The sequence below is a fragment of the Vulpes vulpes genome, chromosome 4, assembly GCF_048418805.1.
Source record: "Vulpes vulpes isolate BD-2025 chromosome 4, VulVul3, whole genome shotgun sequence".
NCBI classification, from domain to species: Eukaryota; Metazoa; Chordata; class Mammalia; order Carnivora; family Canidae; genus Vulpes; species Vulpes vulpes.
The window spans coordinates 376,375-395,031 of record NC_132783.1 but is presented as its reverse complement, the minus strand read 5'-3'; the positions used below and the strand labels follow the sequence as shown (position 1 = coordinate 395,031).

The window sequence follows — 18,657 nt, the reverse complement described above, 5'->3', positions numbered from 1 at the left end:
GCCTAGAGCACCCGGGCAGGGGCGGGGTCTGGGGGTGCAGGTGCCACTTGGCGCCCCTCCTTAGCCTTGCTAACGCTAGTGGGCCTGCCCCACTCCCATCCTGCCTGCACCCCGGGGTGGGAGGCCCAAAGCCCCGACTCCCAGGGGCGCCCAGGCCGGCGGGCACGCCAGTGCGGGACAGGCCCCTGGGCTCCGGGAGGACAGCGCTCCTAGGCCCTGGCGGCCCTGCGGGGGCCTGGCTGCACCCGATGCGGGGCGTCACCCACAGTTCAGAGTCGTGTGAGCACGTGTGGACGGAGATGGGATGCGTGTCACGTACACACGGACGCCGTGCGGGTTTTCTCCCTACGTATAAACACATGCACACGCAGTGGAATCCCCTCAGCCCTACAGAGTGCTAAGCTCGCCCAGCTGGGCACCACGCTGGCCCTCAAGGTCCTATGGTCAGCGACGTAAGTCACACAGAGAAACACAAGTGCCACACGACTTACTTATGTGTGGGAGCGAATAAGCACGGAAACAAAGGAAATCAAGCCAAGCCAAGCCCATGGACAAAGAGGACGGCCTGAGGCTGCTAGAGGGGAGCGCGTTGGGCAGGGCCCAAAGGCGCGGGAGGGGGTCAGACGTGCCAAGTTCCGCTTGTAAAATAACGAAGCCACAGGGATGCAACGTACAGTACAGTGACCGCGTCGATAATGACGCATTTCGAATTTGCGAGATGCTAGGAACGTGAATCTCGTAGGTTCCCATCATGAGGAAAAACATGCCGATTCTGCATGGCTGCAGGTGGCACCAGGGCTTCCCGCCGTGGTCGCTTCATGACGCAGACAAACGTGCCATCGTTAGGCTTCATCATACCTGAAACCAGCGCAGGGTCGGTATCGGTCACACGTCGATGCAAACGCTTGAAATGTTCCCTCTGTGTGGCTGACGGACACAGTTCTGAGGCAAGCACCTGGCCTGTCCTAAGGGGTCAACAAGTCGCATCTATTCTGTGGCTTCGTTTTGCTCTCTCGGGGCTTAATCTCTGCAAATTCTGAGCTGCCTGTGACAAATGTACAAAACTGCTCTGAGATTAATGAGGGGTTTTATTTGTGGTTTTCCCAGGGCAGCAAAATTTCTAGCTCTGCTCCCCTCAGACGCCCCCTCGTAGGGTGTTTGCTCACCCAGCAGCCCTGCACCTCCGGGCTCCCTTCCGAAGCTGCGACCACGCCACGTCCTCACTATCTTTTGAAAGGAGGAAGCAGAAAGGGGTTCGCAGGCTGACAGTTTTATGGAAAGTCCCGTAACCTTGACAATAAAGCAATGGAACAAAGCCGGGCCTTGACTGAAACTTCCTAATTTGCCCTGGAGAGAATTTGTGAATACGAGCTCAATTAGGTCATTAATTGATTTTTAAAAATATATTTAATTTATTTATTTTAAAGACAGAAAGAGGTGAGCAGGGGGAGGGGCAGAGGGGGAAGCAGATACCCTCCAGCAGATTCTGAGTTGAGCCCGGAGGCCGAGGCGGGGCTCCATCCACAACCCCGAGGTCATGGCCTGAGCGGGGACCCGATAGCCTGGGCCCCCGACAGCCCCCCGCGCCCCCACACCAGCCTAGCTGTGCATGCCCGGGCCTGTGGTCCCCCTGGCGGACACGCGGGGACTCCCCGAAGTGCCTCCTCCCGCCGGTGCTTCCCGTCCTGCTGATGAACCTGGGTCTCCAAGATGAGTGGACCCCGGCACCAGCCCGCCGCCCCGTCCTCTTCGTTCTCCCTCTCTGACCCGCCCCCCAACCTGCACCCCCTTCTTCCCAGGCCGCCCCACAGCCACCCCGTCTTCCAAGGATCCACTTGGAGTTTAAGGGACCGGCCGCCTGACGACGCTGGGAGCACCAGCTGCAGCTGAGCGCCGGAACAGACAAGTGAATAGGAAACCCGGTGCCAGCGGCCACCACCCCGGCCTCATCCCAACACGGGCCTCCTCAGCGGGACGTCACCGGCCGCTCATGCGTGGCCACTTTAAAGCACGATCAAAAGCAAAATTCCAAGTATTGAATTATTAGTTTCCCTAACAACGTCCCTATTTCACCTGGCCCTGCCCTGAAGCGAAATCAAGTCAGGGATTTTCAGTCGTTGATTGGAAATGATCTGAAATCCTCATCTTGTATTTGAGGCCCCGACCACTCTGACCGTACGAAGACCTAGCCCACGACCTCCTGGCATCACGTCTCTATTCCTACAGTTGATTTACATCCTTCTCGGTGTCTGGGCTCTGACCCCCGCTCCTTATCACGCAGCCTCCTCCTGAACTTGAGTTGGTAATGGTGAGCCAGGATCCTGCAGGGAAGTCCCCAGGGGCCCTTAGTCACGGCTCGACCTGCCCGTAACCGCACTCTGGACTCTTGGACCCTGCTCCACAATTTAGATGAAGCAGTTGCAAGCTGATGACCAAGCCCAACAGGAAAATATGACGTATTTGACTCACAATGGAATGTGTGTGAGTGTGTGTTTCCTTAGAATTATGATTTATGAACCAACACATTTCATATTAAAAATAAAATCGGAATTTCTGGCTTTCCTTGAAAAACTCAGGAATTTGGTAATGCTAGGACCATATTCTACGTCAACAGTTCTTTGCACTCAAGGGGAGCTCCCCCTTTAGAGACAGGCTTGTGCTTTTCAGTTGTGCATGGCTCCCCGTCACTTTTCCGGCTTCCCTGCTCGGGCTTTGTGGGCATTTGAATAAAATCTCTCATAGTAAAAATGCTGCCCAGATACCCTGCCTTGCGAGTAGATCTTGCCCTGCCGTTCCAGAATCAACACGCGGGCTGTCCGTTTGCACTTCTCTGCGCCCCCCCATGTGGCCCCTGGACCCGCAGCTCACGCAGGCAGACATCAGGCCCTCCCCAGACTGAATCAGGAGCAGGTTTCCCAGGTGACTCCTGCAAAGGTTGGAGTTTGAGAAGCACCGGGTTACCTCCTCCCCAGACCCTCCCCCTTATCTCTAACTCTGGGTCCAACTCGGAAACCAGACACTTGCTTCCAGGCCATGTCTTGCCTAAGTTCAATCCCTACACTCAGACCTTATTTTGAAAAGTTGCCCATCCCTCAGAGTTAAGGTTCAAATTTATATCTTGTCTATGGAGCTTCCTCCAAACACTCATGCAGATTATATATATATATTTTTAAAAGATCTTATATATTTATTCATGAGAGGCCCAGAGAGAGAGAGAGAGAGAGAGAGAGAGAGAGAGGCAGAGACCCAGGCAGAGGGAGAAGCAGGCTCCATGCAGGGAACCCGACGTGGGACTCGATCCCAGGTCTCCAGGATCACAGCCTGGGCTGAAGGCAGACGCTCACCTGCTGAGCCACCCAGGCGTCCCCACATTTTATATTTTTGCATATAAGTCCCAGGAGATTATAATTGTAGTTGGCTAAGGTACCACACCTGCATTGTCCTTAAAGAGATGCCTTCCCAGAATCTGTGGGAAGTGCCCCATTTTTCATAACTTAATGAAAAATCAAAGCATAGAAGAGAAGGAATCGGGGCTGAGTGGGTAGGAGGGCAATCTGCCTCAATTTGGGGGGATAGTGCTGGTTTACCCCTGTTGTATTGGTGTCTTTCCGATTAGCAACCCTCTTCATTCCTAAAGTGTCTGTCTTTGATAAACGACAGTCGTCCTACTGATGGGTCCACCATCCCAGGACGTCCACGTCCTACTGATGGGTCCACCATACCTCCTTCCAGCTTTCTGTCCTGTGATCCCTCTTGGTCAGGCTGGGAGACGTGGGCAGGAAAGTACTCTTTCCACCAACACTCTTCAGGCCTTTAACAACAGAAGGCCAATCCAGATACGATGCTTTTAAGACTCTAATATTAAAATATATAGAATCCTTTTTTAAAACCAAGATCTAAAAAAAATAAATAAATAAAAAACAAGATCTACAAATATCCTTAAGAAGAAGTAACAAGGGATCCCTGGGTGGCGCAGCGGTTTGGCGCCTGCCTTTGGCCCAGGGCGCGATCCTGGAGACCCGGGATCGAATCCCACATCAGGCTCCCAGTGCATGGAGCCTGCTTCTCCCTCTGCCTGTGTCTCTGCCTCTCTCTCTCTCTCTCTCTCTCTGTGTTACTATCATAAATAAATAAAAATTAAAAAAAAAAGAAGAAGTAACAAAAGATAAAGGAAAACATTCCATTGTTTTCTGTTATTAATATATATCCAAAAAAAACCCCACTAATATCAGGGTGAATAATTTTTGGCGAACACATTCTTCTGATGAAGGAGAAAACTTGTCAGTTGTCTGTGCTACCACTAGAATTGTGTCCTGGATAAAATTCCTTCATTCCGTCAGTGGAAATCCGGAGACTAACCCATTATCTGTAGCTATAGCATCTTTGTCTCCTGTGGATCCCTTTCATTTTTTTCTCTTCCCTCTCTTCACCTTCTCAGCAAGCGCCTTACTCCTAAAATAGAGCCTCTCTACCATCATCGCCGCTGTCCACCACGGCAACCGCGGCCACTACTGTGAACAATGGTAAAGCTACGGGAAAAGAAGGCCAGTTGTCAAGTCCCCCCCCCCCCTTCCAATTCCTCTTGGGTATGGGGAAGTACTGATGTCTTTATTAAAATGAACTCTGCAACCATAACAAGTAACAATTTGAGTAAAGTTTTGTTCTAGAAATAGCAAAGAGCTTTAGTATATGAGTTCTTGAGCTAAAGTAGAGCAACACGTTAATGTCTACTTCTTTTTTGTTTATTGTGATGGGAAATACAGAAAGAAAAGGAAGGTTCAAAATTCTAAGACCCATCTTACAAAAAATATTTTTTAAATCATGATTCATTCTAGGACACCTGGGTGGCTCAGAGGTTGGGCATCTGCCTTAGGCTCAGGGCATTACCTGGGGTCCTGAGATCGAGTTCCACATCAGGTATCCACAGGGAGCCTGTGTCTCCCTCTGCCTGTGTCTCTGCCTCTCTCTGGGTCTCTCATGAGTAAATAAATAAAATCTTTAAAAAAAGAAATAAAATCATGATTCATTCTCAAAATACCACACACATGAAACAAGGGGTGGAGGGAGCTGAGAGGGCTTCCCTAAATAAAAATACTTCAAAATAAAATAAAAGGACAAAATTTTCTGCTCAAAAATGTATACACTCCCTACCACTTCCAAAAATTACATGGACAGAGGTAGTCGTGCCAAATGCAGATGTTGCAAATTCGGTTACACAGGATGAGGCAGTGGCACTTAGCCATGGTTTCCCGCCTTGGTGGGTACAACATGCCTCCCTGGCTCCGGTGGGGCCACCTCCACCCGAGGGATGAAGCCAGGACGTGTAGACTGATTACCCATATGGATAGGAAATTCCTCTTCCCTGACAATAGAACAAAGTATTAGAACCCTTCTAGCCAAATGTCTTTTAAGGGTTTTTTTTTTTTCAAATTTTTATTTATTTATGATAGTCACACAGAGAGAGAGAGAGAGAGAGAGAGAGAGGCAGAGACACAGGCAGAGGGAGAAGCAGGCTCCATGCACCGGGAGCCTGATGTGGGATTCGATCCCGGGTCTCCAGGATCGTGCCCTGGGGCAAAGGAGGCGCTAAACCACTGCACCACCCAGGGATCCCTAAGGGTTTTTTAATGAAATACCAAGAACATATGAAAAATAATATAACACACTTTATGCTTCATATTTTTAAAATGTGGCAAATTTGGCCACATTTGCTTGAAACTTTTTAGGAAAATAAAACATTCCTCATATAGTTCAAGACATGTAAGCCACTTCTTCATTTCTTTCTCCTCTGTCAACCCCAAAGTCAGCCACCGTCTATGGTGCGGGTCGTATCCTTTCCATCCATGTTTTTGTGGTTTTCCTACATGTAGACATGAACACACTGACAAGCGACGCACGATTTTAAGACTAAATAAGGTTTACTGTATATGTTATTTTTCGGCTTGTTCTTCCACTTGTAAAAGAAGAAATATATTATTTTTCACTCTATCATTTTACTCATGTATTGCAAATGCATTCATAGTGATGCACATAGACGTAGTCATTCCTTTTAAATGGACATGGCATTTCTTTTTATGAACATATTACAATTCATTTGTCCATTTTCCTACTGAAGGCTATTTAGGGCTTTTCTCCCAATTGTTCATTATCATAAGGCTATGAACATCTTCGTACGTATCTTCGTGTGGATAAAGGAAAGAGATTTTCTAAGCTAGAGTATAAAAGTAGTGGTGAAGTTTCTGAGTGGAAGAGGAGTCCAACTGTAGGGATATTTGCCCATTTGGTATCCAAGATGGTTTATCAGTTTGTATCAGTAGGAATAATGGGAGAAAATTCCACCTCGCCAACTTTGGGTATATTGGGCTAATTTATTTATTTGACAATCTGTTGATATGGAAAGTTCCTCTTAATTTAATTTGTATTTGCTTGAATACCTTAAAGTATTTTTTCATGGTTATTGAAACATAATTGTTTCTCTCATACAAATTACCTTATTTATAGCCTCTTACCATTTTTCTGTTGCTTGTTTGCTTCTCTTTTTCATGAATTTGTAGAGTTACTTTTAGAATTCTTATCATTTCTTTATAACTTAAATATTTGCAAATATTTTTCTTGATCTCTGGCTCCTCTCTGAAATTTGCTTTATTCTATTTTTGGTTGTAGTGCAGTTATTGTCAAATTCTTTGCTATGTTTTTACTACCTTGTATGAGAAATTTTTCCTATATTATACACTCCCATGTTTTTTGTCTAAAGTTTATAAAGTTTCAAGTGTGGGGCCTTGATTTATTTGTATAGGAAACAGACACCTTATTTTTCATAAATGGGTAGCCAAAATGCCTGGCTTTTTAAATTAGATGGTCCATCTTTCCCCCATCACTTCCTATTGCTCTATATTTCCTGTGCCAAATTTCTACAAATGCAGGCAGATAGGTTACTGGGCTCTTTATTTTGTCCCTCAGTCATCACCACCTTTTGGAAATCACATTTCGCAAAATTATTAAACTCTTTTAATTATTACAGCTTTTCAACAAGTTCTGCAATCTGTGTCTCAAGCCGCCATCTTATATTTTTCTCAAACTTGCCTTGATTCCCCTTTGTTTTCATTCTATTTGGAGTGCTTTCATCACTGTGCTTCCATTCTCAGTCTTAATTGTCTTCTTGCATGTTGATATTTTATTTTTAATTTTTTTAAAAGATTCTATTTATTTATTCATGGAAGACACACAGAGAGAGAGAGAGAGAGAGGCAGAGACCCAGGCAGAGGGGTAAGCAGGCTCCATGCAGGGAGCCCGACGGGGGACTCAATCCTGGGTCTCCAGGATCATGCCCTGAGCTAAAGGCGGCGCTAAACCGCTGAACCACCCCAGCTGCCCGAGATTTTATTTTCATATTTATCCTGTGTGGTAGTTGTTTTATTTTTGTGCATATTCCTTCTGTATTTTTTATTCCTCATCTAGAATCTTTGCAGTTGCCTCCAGTTAAGTCCCTAGCTTCCCACCTAGAATGTCTTCTCCTGGCAGCCTGGGGTCCTGTCCGACCAGGACCATGCAAATCCACTCATCTAGCCGGACCCAGTAGCTTGAGTCATGTCCTAGCTGGGAAGCGCCTGCTTCCTGTGAATGCTGCACAGACAGTTGTCGATGTAGCTTTTTTTTTTTTTTTTTTTTTCCTGGTAGCTACAAGAAAATTACTCTCTGGCCCTTAGTTCAGGTCATTGAACTTGCCTGAACCCAGGATGATGGGAGAGCATTTTCAACCATAAGGTTCTCACCTTCACTACCCTTGTTTGCTTGTCTGACTCACTCTGGTCCACAGGAAACATGCATCTGTTTAGAGTGGAGGGTGGTTGGGGTGGAGGAGCCCTAACTGTGTGAGCTGAACTGCTGATCACAAGCTTTGTAGATGCAAGAACTTACTTAAAAGGTAAAGACATCTAACAAGTAAATAGACAACGCTGCTTTTCTGTCTTCTGAATAAGTAAAAGGATGCTTTATGAGGAGGCCACCACACACCAGGTACAGTACTTGGAGTTCCGCAGATTCCTCTTATTTAGTCTGCACCCAAACTCTTCGAGGTAGGCATTGCAATTCCCTGTTCAAATAGAGATCAATGACCACATTGCTAAGATGAGGTAGAGCCGGGCTTCAATCCAAGCAGAAACGCCACAAGAACATATATTTTGTCATTTATTGCTCTGTTCCCAGACCTTAAGGCAAGGCCTGGCGTGTAGTGAGCACCAGTAATATTTGTTGAGTTGTTTTCCTTTCACAGTTTTGCTGTGTTCTTCCTACGGTTGTTTCTATTTATATGTCTTGACCCCTATGTAAAAGTCTTAATCACTACCCTAGATATAAAATTCTTCAGCATAGGAGCCTTGCCTTCTTTTCTGCATCCTCTCCTACCTGCTGGCACTGGATATCGTAACCTCACCCCACAGGGGGAATGTTTCTCCGTGTTTCCCGGAGCTCTCATCTCTCTTGCCAGGAAACAAGAAGTAGAGCTAAAACTTTTCCTGCGTCGAACACTATCTTCCCTAGGCCCCACTTAACAATGATGCAGTCGTACCGCGTCTTCACCACCTCAACCGAGTGCAGCCGGGGCGCTCGCTGCAGAGGCAGGAAGGCACACGAAGCCATGACTGGGCAATTTGGATAATGGCTTCTCCCCCACAAATTCCGACTGTCAAACTGTCTTGGGAAGTGCGGCTGATTATATTTAAAAATCACCTTGTTTCTCTTTTAAATTATACCTCCAGACGGAATTGAAATAAAAATTAGTCTGTAAAACATAGGTTTTTTCACCCCTTCCCTCCATTTTTTAATGACACTCTGACGGATATTAGGGAGCAATTTGGCTGATGAATTAGTACACATGTGGGCACGATCGGTCAGCACAGCTTGAGAAAAGCAGGACCAATCACGGGCCTCACTCGCTGCAACTGATTTTCTAAAGAGAACGCAGAGCAATTAAGAAAGGAGAAAAATCATGCATTTTAAATCTGGGTGCTACGAGAAAAACACTATTATTATTTGACAGAGCCTGTAAAGGGCTTGCATCGTTTGTGATACACCTACCCCTTCTGCAGCAGGGATTTCTCAAGACTCAATCCATATTAATTGCAAGGCTTAAAATGATTAGAAATATTCTCCTGTCGGAAGATGAAGAGTAAGGAGGAGCTCAACTTACAAAGTCAAGGAAAAATAACTAGCATTTCTTGTTACTTTTTAGCCCAAATGGATGGCAAGGAAAGGCCATGGGTGGAGTCACTCTGCCAATTACTGGAGAATGTTTAACTCCCTCTTTCCATTTGACCCCTGCAGCTAGTTAGCGAGGGGGACGTGCTGTCCGCACCTGCTGTGCACACGGTGGCACCAGACGGGCGGCCCAGCTCACTAGCCCCGGCCTGGGGGCCAACGTGCAGGGTGCTCCACCGCCTCCGGACCCCGGGCCGCCGCGGCCTTCACACCCACAGCCGCCCACAGATGCCGCTGGAGGCTCCTCCAGGGCCTGGTCCACTTTACAGACGAGGGGGGCCTGGGTGGCTGCAGCCCCTGTCGCGGAGGGCCATCGGGGCCTGCAGCCGCTCCTACTCCTCCCGGGTTGTGGTCACCCTGCGGCCCAGGCAGGGGACGTTCCCTCCTCTCTCGCTTTGTGATTGAAACCCAGAGACGATGGAGGGAGGCAAACTGGGCACGAGCTCCTAAAGGTCGGACACAAATCCTAGTAAAGACGCAATGTCCCTGATGGGCTGCCCAGACTGCGTTTGAACCCCCTCCCTTCCTTCAGGAGGCGGTGAGCTGGGCAGATTGCTCCACCTGTCATCAAGTCTCTGCTCATTGGGGATGATGATGGGGATGATGGGGATGATGGGGTGATGGGGATGATGGATGATGGGGTGATGGGGATGATGGGGTGATGGGGTGATGGGGATGATGGATGATGGGGTGATGGGGTGATGGGGATGATGGGGATGATGAGGGTGATGGGGATGATGGGGGTGATGGGGATGATGGGGATGATGGGATGATGGGGATGATGGGAATGATGGGATGATGGGAGTGATGGGGTGATGGGGATGATGGGGTGATGGGGATGATGGGGTGATGGGATGATGGGGATGATGGGGATGATGGGGATGATGGGATGATGGGAATGATAGGATGATGGGGATGATGGGGATGATGGGGTGATGGGATGATGGGGATGATGGGGGTGATGGGGGTGATGGGGGTGATGGGGATGATGGGGGTGATGGGGGTGATGGGGATGATGGGGATGACGGAGTGTTGGGGATGATGGGATGATGGGGATGATGGGATGATGGGGATGATGGGGATGATGGGATGATGGGAATGATGGGAATGATAGGATGATGGGGATGATGGGGATGATGGGGGTGATGGGGATGATTGGAATGATGGGGATGATGGGGATGCTACTGAGGATTTCTCAGGTTGCTGTGAGGTGTAGAATGCACAGTCACCTTTATAACTGTTGCCAAGCCAGGCATAAAAATGGACCTCCTCATCCACCAGCACTTGCTGCGTCCCCTTGCTACACTTCCACTCTATCTGAACTCCCTTCCTTTCCCCATCTTTCTTCTCCTGTGCCCTATCTTTGCCTCTGAGGCTGGGGAAGCTCCCCATCCTTCTGCGGGGACAGGTCATCCTTCTGCGGGGACAGGCCATCAGCCCCCATCCCGCGGAGCTGCCAGCATCTGCTCTGCAACAGCTGACATCTCCAAAGCCTGTAGGCCCAGGGGAAGCACACTGTCCCCAGGCCCGGGCCGGGCACAAGGGAGTGGCAAGAGGACGCGAGGCCACGGCCACAGCCCCCTTGTCCGGGACAGAGCGAAGGAGAGGGTGCCCCAGGACCAGGGTGGAGCAGGTGGCCCCAAGACTCCAGGCAGCCGCCCAGAGACTTCATCCAGGGAGATGATGCTGGTGTGGGAGCTGTGAACGTGGGACCAGGTGCTGGGCTGGCGGGCTGGTTGTTAGGGCAAATGAATGGCAAGATCTTAAAGGCCCATCAGTGTAGACACGGCTTGTATAGACACTTTTTCCCCCGTAGGCAAAGGGAAATCACCGAAGAAGTTGGACCAGGGGCGCAATAGGACCAGGCTGATATTTTGGAAGTAGCGCTCGGGCAGGACCCTGGGGGAGAAGACTGTGAAATGGTCCATGGGAAAGAGAGGGGGCGGCCTGAGGAAAGCAGGGCCGGGGGAAGGCAGATGACGGAGCAGATGGGGCAGCCCGGGGGCCCAGCGTGGAGCACCGCCTTGGGCTCAGGGCGTGAGTGATCCTGGGGACCCGGTCGGGGCCCACGTTGCTCCCTGCAGGGAGCCTGCTCCTCCCTCTGCCTGGGTCTCTGCCTCTCCCTATCATGAATAAATAAATAAATAAAATCTTTAAAAAAAAAAAAGCAGATGGGAGGGGGTTGGATTTTGGAGATGAGGCAACACAGCCCGATGACCTGAAGCACCTGAGATGACACAGGTTTCAGGCCTGGGAAAGGGGTGAAGGCCAGCAGGTTCTCTGAGATAAAGAAAGGGGCAGCAGGTGGTGGGCAATGGGACTGGGTGTGGCTGGGGGCGTGGAGGGGCTGGAGGAGGATGACTCCCCGGAGATTAACTACCTTTTAATCACGCGTCTAGACACTAATGATTTGTTTAAATCACTTGGCACATATTTATATACAACCTTGTTTTGTGATAAATATTTGCCATAGCGTAGGTGGCAACTGTGCAAGCTGCTTGGAAGCTGAAGCATTCCTTTACACTTACGCCAATATCCCACAGTTCACTTAGCGCAGCACTTTGGGCTTAGCAAGTTCTCATAAGATATTCGTGGAGAATATACACCAAATCTGGATTTCCTGGTTTTGCTCATCGACCATATTTCTGTTACCATGATTTCTCTTTTTTCTTTTTCCTCACCCTCCATCATTCTGATGCTCTTTTGTGGCTAAAATGCTTACTTTCTTGGAGTTTACAGCATTTCCCCCTTATCTTAAACCCCTACCATATTTTAAAAGAACATTTAAAACAATATCAATTATTTCTGTTAATATGCTTAGTTGACTTGTCCCTTTCAAAGTTCATTATGTTTTGCTTGGAATTCCTCCCTTTCCTCTTCTTCCACTTGTAGTCTTTTTAAATTCTATCCCCTTCATTTTCATTTTCTCTGTCAGACTTCCCTCCTTTTAGCACATTCTTTATCACTTACAGGTTTGTATTTCTCTATGAGCACAATATTTCTCCCAGATTTTTTTTAGATTTGGCACCATAAGTCTCTCATTATAGATCATTTCTTCTATTTATTATTTCCATCATAACTTTGAAATTCATGATATGGGGACATCTGAGTGGCTCAAGTCATGATCCCAGGGTCCTAGGATAGAGCCCCACATTAGGCTCCCTGCTCAGGGATAGATAGAGCCTCCAGCCGATCAGGGAGCCTGCTTCTCCCTCTCCCTCCTTCTCATGCTGTCTCTCACTGACTCTCTCTCAAATAAATACATCTTTAAAAAAAGAAAAAGGAGGGATCCCTGGGTGGCGCAGCGGTTTGGCGCCTGCCTTTGGCCCAGGGCGTGATCCTGGAGACCCGGGATCGAATCCCACGTCAGGCTCCCGGTGCATGGAGCCTGCTTCTCCCTCTGCCTGTATCTCTGCCTCTCTCTCTCTCTCTCTGTGTGACTATCATAAATAAATAAAAATTAAAAAAAAAAAGAAAAAGGAAATTCATAATGAAACAGATGAATATATTGTGAAGGAAACACAGGTAGCACATGACAGCTGCAGAAGTACCGCCGGCCCTTCATGCTGTGGTTCCTCCCTCCCTCACCAGCGCTGTGCCTGTGCACTCACGCTCTGCTGTGTTGACTCTCCTGTCCTCTCTTCAAGCCTCTCCTCATGTAAAATATTTTGCAGAGAAATCCTGACATATCTGAGAAATAACTGAAATCTGGTTTTGGTTTTACAACCAATCAACTGAGGCAAGCAACTCAATATCCGTGTGCCTGTTTCCCTTCCCCTTATCTCAGGAAGGGGTCCTGGAGCACCACCTGGGTGGCTCAGTCAGTTAAGCAGCTTGAGGGTCAGACTTTTGGTTTTGGCTCAGGTCAAGAGCTCAGGGTCCTGAGATGGGATGGACTGGGCGTGGGGCTCTGCTCTCAGGGCAAAATCTGCTTGCAATTCCCTATCCCTCCCCCTTCACTTATGCTCACATGTGTATTCTCTCTCTCTCTCTCTCTCTCTCTCTCTCTCTCTCAAATAAAAAAATAAAATCTATAAAAAGGAGGGTCCTAATTAGAGACAAACCAGGGATAAGCCAGACAGAGTGAGACATACCTGGAAGAAATGCACTATACACACGGAAAATATTATTGCTCAATTTTCCCCACTTACAGCTCCTCAAAAAACCCGGGCCTTCTTTCTATCTCTTTGTTTTATTAATAGAGAGACAAAGAAAAGCCAAGAATTGAAAAAAATGAGTAAAGACACAGTACAGTGTACTGAGAAAAGCAAAAATTAACAAGATACTTGAAATAGTAAAAAAAAAAAAAGAAGAAGAAGAAAGTTGCAAGAGGATATCATTGGAACTATGGCATGTACTCTAGGCCAATTTTAACTTTTTTTCTGGGAATACTTAAGAAACTTCCTCTCCAAAGTGAGAAAAATTCAGTGCAATTATTAATTCCATTCAATTATTTACATTAGTAGGAATAATATTACAGGCTTGTTTAATTGATCACTAACAACTACTTGGAGAAAGACTAAGACTACCTCTGTGCTTATGTGACAATAAAAAAGACAGCATTCCTGATGTTTTAGTGTAAAGCAATGAGAAAACAGGATTCCTTTAGTAAAGTGATATTTATCCCAACGTATTATGGGTATACATATCACAACACCGTGGAAGCCATAAACACATAGATATTCAGTTGTGGTTGAAATCTTGGCTCTAGAGTCAGACAGATGCTGATCGGAAACATCTATATAGCCACATTTTGGCAAGGTATTTACTTGTTTCTGTCTCTGTTTCTAATCTGCAAAATTGGGCTAATAATAATAATACCCAATTTACAAAGATTAAATTAGAGCTTCTCTTTGACTTATGCCTGGGAGCATATTCTTCTTTGTAATAAAATATTTCCAGGAAAACACTGAAAACCACAATCTTAAAATTCCTTCCAACTAGAAGATAGGAAGATGCCAACCTAATGCTGTGACCCTGGTGGACATCTGGGCACAGGTGTGAAGGGGGGCAGCATATCCTGACAAGCCCACGTGACCTACTTGTGCAGCTGGGACTCTGGGACTTCAGCAAATGGCACAGACGACTGCTGCTTCGGTGCAGGCCCCTCCCCGTGGTTAGAATCACGGCAATGATCTACCTTCCAGACGTTGGGTAGCATGAGGTCAACTGAGGAAATGGCTGAGATATACCTCGCCTGGGGTTTGACCCGTCCGACGTATTAACTCAGAGAAACACCCGAGCTATTGATAGCGACTCTCCAGTCACACGTTATCTAACTCTGCAAAATAGGGGGTCAATCTTCAAAGTATAAGTACGGAAAAACATAACTACTGCTTAAGCATGAGCTCTGAGTTCTGACAGAATGTGGGTTTAAGTCCAGTTCCTACAGTATCTGGGTGGGCGACGTTTGTTGGGTCACATATCTGTGAGCATCAATTCTGATGATACGATATACGTGATTGTCTTATGATTAGTGATGAAGGTTAAATAAGATAATCACGCAGGATGCCGAGCAGAGAGGTGCGCTCCGCGAACTCTGAGTAACTCTCCTTCACTCTGAGTAATTCACTGTAAAACCACGGAGGGCTTCTTGTTGTTGACGCCACATTTCTGGACTGAGATGGAACTAAAGTAAGGGTTAAGGCCAGTCCATAGAAACAACCCAATAATCGGTAGAAAAATGGGGAAAAAGTCAGTCAGTAATTCATTGTTCATTCTACATTGTGTAGACTTATTGTGTCTTTACAAATCAAAATTGATTTTTTTGTTTTGTCTGGATTCTTTAGTTGTTCTATTACTGAATGTTTAGAAGCACTGAGTTCTCTAGTTCAGTAACCTAAAAGTCATAATAGGTTGATTTGCATCCTCGTCGCAGTAGCCTCTACTTTAGGTTCATACCCTCCCAAGGCCCATATTCTTTGGGGGAAAAAAAAAAAGTTCTGCTTTCATTGTAAGGAAGAGTTAAAATAATATTCTTTGAGTTTATTCAGCAGTTGATTGAATGATTGAATATGCATTTGAAGCAGCCAAAAATGAAATCATGTTATTGTACTAGGAAAAAACCCTCACATTAACATTGATTGAGTTTTAACAAATGAGTTGATTAGCGGAAACGGAAAGAGGAACAAAGTTCATCAAATGCAACTTGGTGCCAGGTCTCTGGTCTCTCCACAGGCCTAATGTACTCGTATCATAACACCTTGGGGAAAAAATCAGTGACTGCATTTCTTGGCAAGAAAACACTTTCTGATTAATGAATCATGCGCTGAAACCACCGCTTTTTATTTATTTAGTCGTTCTCCCTTTCAAAGAATTTATATTCACGGTCTCTGAAAATTACGGGAGATCATCAAAGTGTCATGTATGAGTATGTCAAGGAGCAGCACAGAAGATACGCAGCCGCAGCCTAAGCTTGCATCCACTTGTTTGGTTTCTCATTTTCTCCACCATAAGTAAGGACTCACACTGAAGCTAACCAGAAATATTAAAATATAGCAAGGTCCGGGTATGAACCAGGATGCAGTCATAGTAGAATGGCAGTAGTCACCAGATCGGGGGGGGGCCCAGGCCCAGGGCAGTTAAAAGGGAACCACCACACATGCTAGCCAGAGGAACAAGTCTATGAAGCGGGCTTGGGCCGAGCATGTGGATGAGAGCCCTGTGTCGTCTAGTGGCCACCGGAGACTCCTAGAGGAGTCCTCAGGAGTAGCTAGATTAGGAAGGGAAGAGGGGGGAGAGGGGAAGATTAGCCCCACAAAATTGGAAAAACAAAACCAACCAAACCAAAACAATGGACTGTGCCTGTTGCTATCACTAGACATTCTTTAGGGCTGTGAGGGTTCAGAAGGATGTTTGACCAAAAAGGGCTGGGGAAGGTCCCTTCTCCAACAGGGAACTGTGAGACATTAGTGGGAAGAGAGGCCCAGCCAGGGGCGCCGCTAGAGCTGGGTGGTTGGCAGGTAGCCAGGGCAGCAGGGGCCAGTCCCTTCTCCAGCTACCTTGGTAGCCTTTCCATTAGCTCACATGAATTCCTTCAGAGTCCCAGCCCAGGGGCGGACTGCCGAGGCGGCTGAGGATCCCCTGTATCGTGATTACTGTGATGCTATTTTAACCCAGACTGGTAAAACCCTGGTTGATGCTTGTTGGAAAAGAACATCAGAAAGGCACCATGGGATGGTGGGAATTGCCCCAGCTGTGGGTCAACACATTTAGGGAGACTCTTGCAGCCCAACTTACTATGTGCCAGCCGCGCTCCAAGGAAGTGAGAACTTCCTTGAACTTATGCATTTAATTCTCACAACAAGCCTGTTTCTACCCCAATCTTACATATAAGAAAATAGAAGCATAGGGAAGTTAGCTGGTGTGCCTGGGTCCCTCAGCTTGTGTACAAGTGGTGGCCCTGGGACCTGACGCAGAAAGCCTAGCTCCAGGGGTTGTCCTCGTGCCAACTGACAGTCATCATGCTCATGCCTGGCACAAAGAATGCTCACTGTTTGCTGATTCAAATCATTTTACCATGGAATTAAAAATGTCTTGGGTTTATTGTTCCTGACTAGTAGACTATTAAAAGTAAACAGAAAAATGCTTGTAAGGACACCAAAATGAAATAACACCTCAGATGATCAGAACATGGTGCAATAACTTAATTTTCTGATTAACCAAGGAAAATTGCTTCGTGCTTTCAATGTTGTCTCATCCCACAAGGAAACTATATTTCTCGGGGGGTGGTGGCCCACACCAGCCAGGGAGCTGACACGTAAATTAGTTTGTGCTAGACCCTGGGGCTCCCGGGTGCTTTTCCAGCTCTTCCCCGTATCGCTCGGCTGCCGGGGCGCGGGGCACGGGACGGTGCTAATCCAGGATCTCCTTGGAGATTGATGACCGGAATGGGAAGGTCCCAAGCGATGTGCTGCTTTTGCTCTTCCTCTCAACTACTTGCCAGGCAGAGAACAATTCTGACTGAGTATGTTATTTAATTATTCTAGTTAGTCATACTGAGAATCGATCAACATTAACCACGGAAAAGGAGAAAAACACAATGTATGACCATCGTGACTTCAGCTGGAAGCGACAGCTTCCCTTCAGCTCTGAACCGGGCCATCACACAGAAACAATAAGGGACAACGAAATAGCCCAGGAGCCATCAGCCTCCTCTCCAGGTTCACTCACCTTGGTGCGAACGATGATTGGCAGCGGCAGTAAAACCAACGGAGGGAGAACTATAAGGAGAAACCGGCGATAAACTAAAATATAACTGAAGATTTTCATTGTCCCGAGCAGGAGCCTTTGACAGTGCTCTCCTCAAAATAAGGCAGACGTTAAATAACCAATGTGGATTAATATTTCTCCAGCCCATCATCACCATTTCCTGCGCTAGACTGATCAACATGAGTTAAAATTAAATCTTGATTTTTATTGTTTTACTGTCACAATTAACATGGAGAGATAAGCCCAAGAGTATTTGCAAGAAATCACATGCTACTTGCTGGTGCGGCTTTTTGAAAGATACAGTTGTTCTTCCTTCATTTAATTTGTTCACATTGGCTAGAACACTTACCGGCCGTATCTAGGGGAAGGCAGCCTTGGGAGGTAAATTGGGTCTGTCTACACTGCGGCCCCTCTGCCCCTCTTGACATTCCCACTCTCGGTCTCTGCACTTGGATGGTACCTTGGGCGTCTCTACCGGCTGCCTCCGGTGCGCTTGCAGGGTGTGAATTGAAACAGCAATTCCCATACTAGGAGCTTCATGTATGGCAGCGTGAAAGGTAAGGGTCTTGGTACAGGTGGATTTTTCTAGGGCTTCTCAGATAACGCACTGAGCCAGCCCTCGACACTGCCTACGGGAAGCCTGGCTCAGAGAGGAGCTCCTGACCTCTCTCATTCAGGAATTCTCGGCTCTCGTTCAAGAGGTGGATAACACGGCTCCTGCTGTTGAGCAGCATTTCCTCCCCGGTGCCACTCTCCGCTGCAAAATGATTTATTCACCATTTAAAAGCCAAGTTCTGTGTATTTCTTGAACCCTATTGCCTCTTTTGACAGCAAACCAAAAGTTACCATCAAGCCTTTTTATTTTATTTAAGATTTTATTTATTCATGAGAGACACAGAGAGAGGGAGGCAGAGACCCAGGCAGAGGGAGAAGCAGGCTCCATGCAGGGAGCCCAACGCCCGACTGGATCCCGGGTCTCCAGGATCACGCCCTGGCCTGAAGGCAGGCACTAAACCGCTGAGCCACCCAGGGATCCCCTATCAAGCCTTTCAAAACCCTCCTTCGTTCTACTCCTTCAGGATTGAGCTGATGCTCTTGTGCTGATATGGACTAGATAATTAACGGGAAATCTGCACAGAGATGAGTCATGGGGGCCACCCACGGGGTGAGTCCGGGGTGGGGTGTACGTGT

The 18,657-nt window shown here is 47.2% G+C and overlaps 1 protein-coding gene across 9 annotated transcripts in view; it reads right to left on the bottom strand.

Annotated features, from left to right (window-relative positions):
• LOC140598490 (solute carrier family 13 member 1-like) overlaps positions 1 to 17,566 on the bottom strand; it is a 106,763-nt gene extending 89,197 nt beyond the window's left edge. For 8 of the 9 annotated variants that reach the window (XM_072755162.1, XM_072755165.1, XM_072755160.1 and 5 more), the window contains exon 1: positions 17,428 to 17,561. In XM_072755162.1, coding sequence (XP_072611263.1) covers positions 17,428 to 17,526 — 99 coding nt within the window. In that variant the 5' untranslated portion in view covers positions 17,527 to 17,561. Of the gene's footprint in view, positions 1 to 17,427 lie in introns of all 9 variants that reach the window. The other variant, XM_072755159.1, reaches the window with a different exon arrangement.
• Between the last annotated feature and the right edge of the window lie 1,091 nt (positions 17,567 to 18,657).